The sequence below is a fragment of the Neovison vison genome, chromosome 5 (assembly GCF_020171115.1).
Source record: "Neovison vison isolate M4711 chromosome 5, ASM_NN_V1, whole genome shotgun sequence".
NCBI lineage: Eukaryota > Metazoa > Chordata > Mammalia > Carnivora > Mustelidae > Neogale > Neogale vison.
The window spans coordinates 92,745,814-92,758,204 of NC_058095.1; the positions used below are offsets into that span (position 1 = coordinate 92,745,814).

Consider the following 12,391-nt stretch of genomic DNA (forward strand, 5'->3'; position numbering starts at 1 on the left):
GGGATCTCAGAGGTTAAAGATCCTAGCTGATCTTCTACATCTTAGCCACTTGCTACAATGTCATCATTGCAGACCAACATTATCTCTTGGGAGCAAGGCTTCTAAGGAATACGCTGTAACTGAGGCCAACTGGACAGATGGGAGCACATTAATATAATGGGATAAATTCGTATATGGCCCTGAGAGCTTTCTTCCTGGACATGGTAGGGTGGCGACATCACTGATTCATTCCAGCACTTACCAAGGGCCTCTGTGCTGGGCATATGCACTAGGTGCCGGGAATCAGAGAGCAAGGGGACGAAATAGTAACGATGCAAGGTGAAAACAACTAGAAAGGGGTATGCATAAGGGTTCTATAGAGGAGGGCACCTATGGGAGCAGAAGAAACCACAGATTCCGTCTGCAGCTGTAAGGAGGAACTCAAAGAGATGGTGACTGCAGAGCTTTGAAAGGCTTCTGAAGGCAGGGAAGGAGGAAATGCAGAAAGAGTGAAAGGGTCTTGAAGAAAAAAGGCATGAACACGGAGTGATGAATGCACAAGGCCCATCCTAAGAATGGTGAGTAATTTCTTTGACTGGGGGAAGGGCTTGCGTAGCTGGGTCACAGGGTGCGTGGGGGGAAGTGGTGAGACAAGGCTAGTCATGTAGGCTACAACTATTTAAACCACCGCAGTTCAAAAGAAGGGTCCCAAGGAGAACCAATCTGCTAACCAAATCTGTCAGTGCACTACTAAGCAGCCGTAATTTTGGCTTAATCTCAAGCCCTTGTGGGCTATATGAAAATAGAAGAAAATTCCACATTTGAGAAAGATCCTGACATTTAAAAAGAAACGTTGAGCGCCGTAATAATGTCCTTCAGCAAATGTTTGAACATCTCTACCCTGCTTGGGGTGGAGGAAAGACAGAAATGAAGAAAAAGTATTATCTGTACTGGGACCATCAGATGCTATGCCTGGGTCTGCCAGCAACCAGCTACTGAACTTGTTTGGCGGGGGTGGGGGCTGGGGGGAACACTATTCTGGGCGGGTTTTCTCATCTCTGAAATGAGTATGTTCGATCTATGAGGTTCCATCTAGCCCTCACAACCTCTATGTCTGAGAGACAAAATCAGGTCTTGCAAGGAGCTCAAAATCAAGGAAAGGAGCAAGAATCAGATATGGCTCTCAGGCATCCAGCTTACCGAGACTGATGGGAAATCCCCAGGAATTCTTGACATCCCCCCACATCCGCCCCAGCAGCAATGCAGGAAATCTAGTCCACTATCTTCAGCAGACTCAATGGAACCATTTCCTTAATGAAACCCCCCTGCAGTCCCAGATGCTAAGCCAGAGGCTTTCCTCTCAATCCTTCCCTCAATTACCCCATTCCTCCCATTTCCTTCCCCTCCCTCAATCTGGTATAAAATCCAGTAATGTCATCAGCAGCATGCAATTTCCAAGGCACCCAAGTGTGTAAGGAATCAACAATGATCCTGGAAAGCATTTGGCAAGAGATCTTGTCATTCCTTACAAGCCTCACCAGTATACTAAGACCAGTGGAATGGAAGGGACTATCCTCTTCTATTAAATTATTTAAAGCAATGCAACAGATGCTTTTAATGCTTTTAACCATTCCTCATAATATATTTTTGTTTAAAATAAATTAGGTCTGGTGTCGTTTCACAGTCCCTCCTCTCCTCTCCACAATGACCAATACTCTGAAAGGTTGTATTTACTTGATATCCAATAAACTCCCAACCGTGCAACTGCACCAAAAACCCAACGCCAGCAAGCTTTGCATTTAACACCCAAGTGCCAAGAGAGCTTCTTTCACTTTCTCTCCATTCTTATGCCCACTTGCATACACATCTCAGTTTGTTCTTGCTTTGCAGAACTTCCCAAACCCAGGGTTAACAGCAGGCACAACCCTGAAATGGGTTGGCTAACCTTCCTCCAGGACACTGCATTTTTTTTTCCTCTTGGTCAATATAAAACCCATTTTTTGGCAACATATTTTCAACTGCTATATTACACACGTTCAAAGTAGATTTAGAATGTCTCAATACATTTGGTAAGAACAAAGTGATTATTTGGTTGCTTCTAAAAGATCATATAAAATAGGTCCAATTTTAAATAAGAGGCTTAGCGTCCCTGTGGCAATCTGAAATTTTAAAATGAAGTTATTTTTGAATCAAATATGTGAGAATTAACTTAAACAAACAAACAACAAGAAATTCTTGAGTTTAAAATGACTGACGGCCTTTTAGAAGAGGTAATGTAACCAAAGTCAGGAAGTAGAGTTTAGTTCCTAGAGTTAAGGATTCTGTTTGGAAAAAGAAAAAAAAAAAAAGAAAGAAAGAAAAAAGCCTATGATTACTACTGGTTCAGACAACCTAACAGCCTAGCTCTCGCAACCCATTAAAGAGCTAGTTAATCAGCTGAAGGATGAAAAAGAAAATGCAATGTGATTATTGATAGCAGGTGCTCTGGCATTACAGGGCTTATCATCCATTTTACATGCAAATGTGTAAGGGCAGGAGAAAAAGGGACACACCTCCTTCAGCCTACTCCTTGGAACCATTCACTGAGTCTTAAAGAATTGGAAAGGGGCATTAGAAATAGGTATCTATTCTAACTTCTGACTTTCACAGTGAAAACGAAAAATTCACTTAGAGTTCCCCAGGAAAGAAACTGGAGAGCCTGTTATAGAATTTTCAACAGGGAAAGAAAAAACTTAAAATAACAATAAACAAATAAGGTAAAAATATTAAGGAATAGACCAGATGATGACCTGTAGCCCATTGGCAACAGGACCCAACAGGGGGGAACCTCCCCACGTGGACTGCCAGAAGTGCTAACTAATTAATAGTCCAAATATGCAATATGGAAAACCACTGCCAAAAAAGTGTAGCTTTGTAAACCTTCGAGAAAACAACAAAAACTGCCATGTAAAATTAGCTTTACTATGAAAGATTTATTACATTGTATTTGGAAATGAGTATTATTTTCATGCACGTTTCAACTTTGTATTATTAATGTAGATTTCCCTCACAAGATTCAGAAGTCATACATTTCCAGTTAGTTAGTTGTAAATATCAGCTGCTCAAAAACCCCCAAAAGATGGGGACAGAAACAAGGGGCCTGTGGCTTTAATCATGGACATAATGCCTTAAAAGTAAGAAAACTAAATTTTAAGACTTTGAGCCAGAGTAAGAGAGGTATTCTTTTTAGAGGGAAAGATCGCAATACAGAGGACTTGAAAATACCCAAATTACTGTCATCTTTTCATTTCTCAGGATATTTGGAAGCAGGTAAATTTAACCTTTAGGGGGAAATACATTATCTTTTTGTCTGACTGAGCTTCTGGTTATTTTATATCTCAGTGCATGCACACACCTTCACACACACACTCAAAATATTAATAACTCACAAATATTCAAAGGCACCTGAAAGTGAGCAGACTCCTGATAATTCCACAGAGCAGAAACTTGGCCTCTTTCTGGATACCACTTCCGGGAGAAGCAGCCCCTTGCAGCCCCTCGGTTTAGTCTGAAAGCCCTGATGCAATTTACAAAGTAGGCAGCTGACTGTTGTTCTGTGGGTTCTCTGTTAACCAGCCATAAGCCTGTGGTTTACAAAGCCATGCTTCAAGAATTACACCCCGGGACCACTGATAACAACAGTCCCTGACCCAGCAGGTAAGGAGGCTCTCACCTTGCTCATGTTTTGCCTTGCTTTCTTATAATAATACATACACAATTTTTAAAAAATCAAACAAGATGTGCTCGCTTCGGCAGCACATATACTAAAAAATCAAACAAGAGTCTCAACGTTTCTGCCTCATTTAAGGGAAATAAAATCTAAAAGAAATTTCAAGAGAATCTTACTCAGGTTTCTGAAAAGCTTGCACGGATCTAAATTGGTCCTCATCACCAACAGAACTATACTTTATTGGTCAACCACGTTTTTGAAACAAAAGTAAAGATGTATTTGTGTGAAGCAGAAAAGCCAGTGAAACATATACTTTTCCCTTCATTGGATTCGCAGGAATTAAGCTAAATTTACCTTTACAGAACAGGTGAGTGGACTTCAGAAGTTACTTCAGTGCTCTGAACAACTATACTTCAATATAAGTGACTTTTCAAAACAAAAAAAATTTTTTTGAAAATGAAAAGCAGTATTTCATATAATATAGCTATGTTACCGACTTCCCCAACTTACAGCGAGTTCCCAGACATGAGGGCTTCGCCTACCTTTCAGCTTAATGGTTTCGCCAACCTAATCGGAACCATTACATGTTTTTCAGAAACCGAAGATCTAATTAGTCTTCCCACTGAGAAAGAATGTTTTTTAACAGTTACTGCTTTGGGGGTTTAACAAGCATTAAAAAAAATTCGCTCAACCCTACTGACTTTTTCCTTCCCTGGAATTACTGCAATAACTTGTTTGTTACTGTACTTTATTTCCTATTTTACCTATTCTCCAGAAATACGGCTCTCCGCGTCCATGAGGACTGAACCGGAGGGCTTGGCCACTCAGCCCCAATGGGCAGAAAAGACAAATCTGGGCCCCGAAGTCCCCTCGGGCTTCAACGCCCTGGTGCGGGGTAACCTCCGCACTACCGCGATATAACCTCCGGGGCCCCGGACTGTTTTGCCGCGCGTTTCTCGAATTCCCAGCAAAGGGGCGGACCTCGCAGTTCCCTCAAACTGCATCTTTTGGTCCAAATCTTCCTCTCTCTTCTCTGGGAATTTAAGGACTAGGCCTGCAATTCCGAAACTTAACGGTATTTGGGTTCTCCACTGCCCTGGCCAGGTTCACTCAGGTCGGCGACCTGGGCTGGACCGGCCGCAGAGGCCCCACCCGGGTGGCTGCGCGCGGCGCGCTCTGCCCGGCGGTCGGCAAGCGGCGGGGAGGAGCAGAAGCTGCTGAAACGTTCCTGGGGGCAATCGGGCCGGGGGACCCGAAGTGGGTCGAAGGACACCAGCTTTTTGCCCTCTGCTGGGATCTGTTGGCTACCGGCAGGCACGCGACCCCTTCCGAGGGGGCTCTCCTCCTCCCCTCTGGAGGCACGACGTAGTGGCCGGTGCCCAACCTCGCCAACGCCCGGGCCTCAGCCCAGCCCCCAGGCAGTGTGGCGGGCGTTCTAGAAGCCACTGCTCCGGGCTCCCGTGGGCCCTGCCGACCCGTGCCAGGCCGCCGGGGAGCAGGCTGTGGGGGTCAGGCAGGTCCGGGCGCGCGGTGCTCCCAGCGCCCGGGAGGGGAGAGCCGACTCGGCAGTTGGGCAAAGAGACTCGGCCGCTGCAGCCGCAAAGGGGCAGCCCCAGGGCGGAACCGAGCGCGGCGCCGGCAGCCGTTCAGGACGCCGATGCCCGCGGACCTCCGCCGGCGACTCTCCGAGACGCCTGCACTGCCTGCCCAACGGAAGAGAAGGGCGCCGCGGCCCCAGGCGTGCCCACGACAACTGGCGTCCCAGGCTCCCAGCGAGGTTCGCTCCTCGCGGCTGCAGCTTCACCTCCCCGCGTGCACCCGGCCCCAGACCCAAGGGTGTGCCCGCCCGCCGCCCCATGCCGGCCCCGCGCGGGCTTCTGGTCCCGACCTCGCCTCACCTGTAAGCAGCAGACCGCCAAGCAGCGCGCACAGCAGGAGACCGGTGTCCCAGCAGCTGACCATGGTGAGCGCGACGCGGCCTGCTCGCCCGCTCCCCGCGCCGCTCGCGGGCCACAGACCCACAGCCGCCCGAATCTGCCTCCTCGCGCTCCGGCCCTCCGCCGCGAGCGCCCCTCTCCGCGGCTCCAACCAGGGGGACAACCACTTCCCCGGGTAATCCTCGCAGCTCGGCGTCCTCTGGCCGCTGCGCTCCAGTCCCGGAGCCCGCTCCGAGCCGCTGCTGCCGCTGCCGCTGCCGCCGCCGCCGCCGCCGGGGAGGAGCCGCGAGGAGTGTCAGCCCGGCGCGCTCCGAGCCTTCAGCGGACCTCGATTAAGAGGAGCCGAGGGCGGGGGCGATTTATAAACTTTCCCCAGCCCACTTCCTACCCCGGCACCTCCTTCCAGTGACGTCAAGGGGTCCCCCACCCCTCATCCGCCTCCCCACCTACCCTCTTCCTCCGGGACCTGATTCTCTACGATTCTCAAGAGGGGCGGGGGCCGCCGGGGGGGGGGCGGGTAGTTGGGGGCAGAGCGCGCGTCGGGACCGAGCGCGAGCGCTCGTGGGGAGGCGCTGGCTACTCCGTCCGGAGGCGGCCCCGGCAGGTTCAGGGTCCTTGCTCCCGGCCCTCTGCCCGGGTCCCTTCCTCCTTCCCTTAGCGCTCAGGAAATCCTTGCAGTCTCCCTCCCTCCTCCAGGCTTACTCAGCCTTTGGGGGCCGCCCGAAGCCGGGAAGGGGGACCGGGCAGCAGCTCCGCCGCCCAGCCCCGGGGGCGGAAAGTCCGATCCGTGGGAAGCTGGCCGCGTCTCCGCGACAGTGTCCTTGGCAAGGAGGATCTAGGCGCAGCCCGGCTCCCTCCTCTTCCTTGTTCTTGCCGCCTGGTCTAGCTGCCCCAGACCCCCCAGATCGTCCCCAGACGTCTAGGAAGGCGCCGGAGACCCTCTGCACAGGGACTGGACCGGGAGCATCTGAGGGGACCGGACGCTTGCCCGGCACCTTCGAGAAGACCGAGAACCCTCTCGGGTCCCTGGGGAGGACGTCTGTGTCTCTTTCGGCGGCAGAGATGCACCCGCCCAAGTCATTTCCTAAACCCTGTGCTTCCTAGAAGCAGCACAACGAATAACATCAAGATACCTTTTAAAAAGCTGAGGCGTGAAACTGCTCCTGCAACTTGTAAGGGTCGAGCACTTGAGCTTTAGTTCCTAAAGTCTTCAGGGGAAAAAAAAAAAAGAAATCTTTCGGATGGCATCTTGCTATGCAAGATGAGTGACTGCTGCTCTTCGAACAAAACCCGATGAAGTTGACTTGAGGCACTAGATCACTCGCGATGACACTAATTCCACGTTGTTCCTCAATTATGTCTCCATTACCTCAAAGGCTGAAATCGTCCTAGACTCCACTGAGCAGCCCAGTCTTGTCTTTATAAATACCGCTGGTTTGAAAAATAGTTCTATTGGAATAGTTCTATTCATCTGCCAGATGGTTGGTCTTGATAAAAGAGACTGTGATGGCTCCTAAACGGGACCAGCGACTCTTCCTGTAGGACTGGACTACCTCCCTGCCCGGGAAGGTTGGGCAACCCGAAGTTGCCACACCTATAGGCTGCCCGAGCAAGGGAAGACAGGTCCCCGCCACCTGCTGCCCCATGCAGGCAACTTGCAAACCCACACCTGGTGCCTTGGAGCCTAAGTCGCAGACCCTCACTGCTGGTGGTTGGGAAGAAAGGACAAACGCGTGGAGTCATGGCTCCCTGCCAGCTTCACTAGCCTTCTCTGTGTTTCCAACGTTCCTCACCATTCTCCATGGCTCCTTTTCTCTGCCTCCCCCAAACCTCGATCGTGGACCCATGAGCAAATAGTAAATATGAATTATTGGAAGCTGACAGTTGATCCTTCTCAAACACCATCCAGGAGCACTGGAAAAGCCAAGGTGTCCCTCTGCCTCACCTCAGAGCTGCTTGTCACTCCCAGGCTCCCTCCCAAGGAGAAGCCCTCAGCATTGGCTTTCTGCAACACCTCCCAGGGGCCAGGCAGTGTGTTGGGGCTAAAAGCATTGGGATGGGAAGACACCATCTCTGCCTTCTGAGGAGCTTAGAATCTGGAGAGGAGGTTGACAGGTAAAGAGGCCATGACAATACGGGCACGGACCACAGTGTGGAGAGGGGTTTGAGTCCTCATGGGTGCAGAGAAGAGGTGATCTGCCCTGAGAGATCAGGAGGGCTTCTCTGGGACAGGCACTTAGCTGACTCCAGAGGAAAGTAGCCCATAGTACAACCTACGAACATGAAATTGAACTTTAAAAATGTCATTTGATTTTGTAAACACCCAGAGAGACAAGCACCTTATATACCTGCTGTATATTAATTACATCAGTACATATAGATTATCTACTCTGCGTTGAGTTTATTTGTAAAGCCACAAGTATTTGATGGACAACTGAAACAGCCTTCATAATTTTAAGATGCCACCCCACAGTGCTAGTATGTTGTTCAATTACTTGAATTTAAAAGAGAAACAAGTAAATAAATAAAGCTTAAAAAGTCACGGTCAAATCAATCTAACTTCATTTATGCCCAAATTATTCAGCATTAAGAGTGATCCTCCTCAAATTCCTCAACTCTTCTTCTGGAAAGTTGCAAGCTTTTAATTATAGTCAGCAGTTTGCTTCCTGCTTCTTATTTTGGCAGCCGTGTTAGCCTCCTCACAAAGAATTCAAGATCCTACAAATTGTTGCAAGGTTTTGTTCATGATTTTATTTTTAGCTTAAATTTTAGTATTTCGTTAAGCGAATATCTAAGCAAAATTATGGGGAATAAAGGTTTGGCTCTCAGCTCCCCTCCCTCCAAAAAGATAATGCCTTTGAATGAGAATGGGTTATTGGCACTCTTCTAACTGAACCATTAACCAAAGCGGTTTTATAGATAATCATGATGGAAAAGATCAATTTCAGCATGCCTGGTGGGTATAAAAAGCTATTGAAGTAGACTATCTACTTGCTTCCTGCTCGCATACAAAAGAACATTTCATCTCGTGCAAAACCAGACACTCTCTCTTGTTATCAGCTACAAACATTCTCTTGAGGATTCTTTCTATTCCCCATTCAGAGGTTCAGTGCTGGTTAGACCGACAGCTTTAATATTCAAGACTGAATAATAGTGTGGAAGCACCAGTGGGAGAGACAGGAGGGAAGCCAAGGCCTCACCTTCCTACAGTGGACCAAGAGTGGAGTGACTCCGCTTCTCAGAACCGGGGCTCCATCAGGAATTTCACCCTCACCTGAGTGAGGCAGCTTCAGCGCAAGGACAAATGATACTCTGCGGCTACACAGCACGGAGCATAAATGTGTATGGCTGGTTACAGAACCAAATGATCTTATAAACCCTCTGTGTTATATGAAAACCCCCCACCTGGCCATGCTTCTTCATTCCATAGTTAACCTGGTCAAAGAAGCCTGTAGGGAACCCTGCTGAGCTCACCAGGCAGGCGCACTCAGGGTTTGATCTGACAGATGCTGCTAAGCTCTGCTCCAGTTCCAGAGGGGACATTGGCTGCCAACATCCTGACTCTTTTCCTTTCTGTTCCGCGGGCTTCTCTCTCTTCCTGGCCACCTGCTCTTCACATAAGTTGGTGCTGCTGCTGTTTATCTCGCTTGGGTTTATTCAGGGTTTTGGCTTCTTTTTGAGGCTGGTTCGCAGTTCGGAGAAGGTATGTCCAGGGAAATTAACAGGGGTGGATGGAGAAAGAGGGAGGGGCCCAAGAAAACTCCAGGGATCCAAGGAAGACTTGAAGATAGTAAGTGTTCCCAGGATGGGGACATTGGGAGGGTGCTAAGGAGGGGGAAAAGAGGGAGAGCAAGGAGGGGAGGGGTGAGGATAAAAGAGCGAAGAGGGGAGGAAAGGAGGGGAGGGGTGAGGGTAAAGGGGAGAAGAAAGGAGAGGAATGGTGAGGGTAGAGGAGAGAAGTGGAGAGGAAAAGGAGGGGAGGGTAAAGGAGAGAAGAGGGAGGAAAAAGAGGTGAGGGTAAAGGAGAGAATAGGGGAGGGAGGATAAGGGAAGAGGAGGGGAAGGAGATGGGTAAAGGAGAGAAGGGGAGGAAGAGAAGGGAGGAGGGGTAAAGTTGAAAGGGAAGGGATAAATGAGAGAAGGGGAGGGAGAGCAAGAGAGGGGGTAAGGGAGAGGGAGGGGTAAAGAAGAAAAGGGGGTAGGGGAAGAAGGGGAGCTGAAGAAGAAGGGGGATGAAGGAGAGAAAGGGGAGGCAGAAGAAGAGGAGAGGGAGGTGAGCTGGGGAGGTGAGCAAGGAAGGGGAAGAATGGGAGGGGTTCGAAGGACTTGGCTTCAGGCAGGCTGAGGTGAGTGGGCAATTAAAAGCAACCCACTTGTTAAAGCCGCTGCCTTCAGCTCAAGTCATGATCTCGGGGTCCTGGGATCGAGCCCCGCATCAGGCTCTCTGCTCGGCGGGCAGCCTTCTTCCCTTCCTCTCTCTGCCTGCCGCTCTGCCTACTTGCGATCTCTCTCTGTCAAATAAATAAATAAAAATCTTTATATAAATAAATAAATAAATAAAAGCAACCCACTTTATTGCCTCTTGAACCAAGGCAGGGTTTGAAGTGATAATCATCAGATTGGCATACCCTAACACTGGGCAAAAATCTTATACATCTAAATGTAATGTCTGAGTTTTGTGTAATGGCTGGGCGATGACTAGGAGGTTTATTAAAAGCCAGGGACCTAACTTCCACTTGAGTAAGTAGGGGTGACCAGCAGAGCTATCCATCTTCGACCTTCCTTTTTCAAAAGTTCTCCTAACCCCAGGCACAGCCTCAGGGCAGGTCTGCTGGCAGCTTCAGTGGAAGACCATCCCTTTCCTTCCTGCCTCTCTTCCAGGCTCCTCCCAGACGTACTTCTGTCTCAGCTACTGCAGAAGTCACGGAGAAACCGGGGCCACTCTGCCCAAGCCCAGGGACCCATCTGAACCAGAAGTCAGCGGGAATGCAGAAACACGGGGTGGGGCGGGGGGGGGGGGGCGGCAATATTCTAAGTCATCAGCAGATGTGAAACTGGCAAATCTGCCATCTGTAGGAAAGTGAGACCCCTCCCCCTGCCGGACTCCCCCCTCCCCGCCCCGCAATTTCACCTAACCCTATGGTGGATGGAAAAACTGAGTATTCCATGTGGCTTTAGGTCTTTTTCTGTTGAAAAACGGATATTCCATAAAACCGAGTTCTAGCTAAACGGAGAGCACAGCTTCCAATTAGCACTTGAAAGACACATTGTAAACTGCGTTCTGCCAATTTTTAGACTGTTAGATAAAGTTGTGTCTAAACGTTTTATAATGAAAATTTCCTCAGGATCACTGTTTCTGTAGTTCAGAGTACAACTCCTGCTTATCAACATAAGAGAAAAAAAGTTAGGGTCAAGATATGACAGACAAATCTTGGTTTTAGACAAAAATCATATCAATGTCCAAAGCATCAACTCAAATATTAGTGTGAAATATTTACATTTCTTGCTGAAATGTAAATCCCAGCTAAATAAGTTTATTATTTAATAAAACTTATTAAAATTTTAATTTATTAAAATTAAAATATTATAAAATAAAATGGTCTTGTATCACTGACTAATGTAATCACAGATGACAGTAGAACATCTGAGATTTGCTTCAAAATTATCCAAGAAGAGGGAACCTGGGTGGCTCAGTTGGTTAAGCAGCTGCTTCAGCTCAGGTCCTGATCCTAGAGTCCGGAGATTGAGTCCCGCATTGGGCTCCCTGCTTGATGGGGAGTCTGCTTCTCTCTCTGACCCTCCCCCCCTCTCATGCTCTCTCTCTCTCAAATAAATAAATATAATCTTAAAAAAAAAATTATCCAAGAGGAGTAAAGATGAAGCACGTTAGGACATATATTGATAATGTGAAGCTGAGTCATGGGCATATAATTTATATACATTTCTTTTTTTCTTATGTGTTTTTTAAAAGATTTTTGCTATTATTTTTTAAGTAATCTCTATGCCCAATGTGGGGCTCAAACTCACAATCCTGAGATCAAGAGTTGCATGCTGTACTGACTAAGCCAGCCAGACCCCCCTCTTATGTATATATTTAAAGTGTTTTCTTAATAAAAATACTTTTTTCTTTCCTCATCTGGAACTGAAAACACAAAATATTAGGCACCTGGGTGGCTCAGTTGGTTAAGCATCTGCCTTTGGCTCAGGTGGGACTGAGTCCCACATCAGGGCTCCCTACTCCGAAGGGAGTTTGCTTCTCCCTCTGCTTCTGCACACATTCTCTCTCTCTCTCTCTCTCTCTCTTTCTCATGCTCTCTTTCAAATAAATAGATAAAATCTTAAAAAAAAAAAAAGAAAGAAAGAAAAGGACACACAAACTATCAGCTCAAACTAAGTTTTAGGATCTGAGCATAGAAAAAACTAGAGAGAAAAGAGGGACGGTGACCAGAACTTTGGTGTCATGGATAGTCGTGAGGAAATGTGTCCTTGGCATGAGTTTCCAACAAATCCAAAGTTCGCTGATAAAGAGGTATGAATAAATGTAAAGCAATCACAGAGGAGACAGCTTACAGTTTTAAAAATCCTCTTGATTTGAAAACTACAGCTGTGTTGAGAAGTAACACAGATAAGTAGAAACAAGATAAAAATGAAAAAGAAGAAAAGAAAATAGGAAAATCTCCTAGGAAAATGCTATCTAATGACAAAGAAAAGAAAAATGCACCAGTTTTGAAAATCCGTTTTCTTCATATTTATTAAAATTTATTAA

At 47.6% G+C, this 12,391-nt stretch overlaps 1 protein-coding gene across 2 annotated transcripts in view; it reads right to left on the reverse strand.

The window, feature by feature from the left end:
• FLT1 (fms related receptor tyrosine kinase 1) overlaps nt 1-5,842 on the reverse strand; it is a 177,184-nt gene extending 171,342 nt beyond the window's left edge. For both annotated transcript variants that reach the window (XM_044249518.1, XM_044249519.1), the window contains exon 1: nt 5,587-5,842. In XM_044249518.1, coding sequence (XP_044105453.1) covers nt 5,587-5,650 — 64 coding nt within the window. In that variant the 5' untranslated portion in view covers nt 5,651-5,842. The remainder of the gene's footprint in view (nt 1-5,586) is intronic.
• Nucleotides 5,843-12,391: the final 6,549 nt, after the last annotated feature.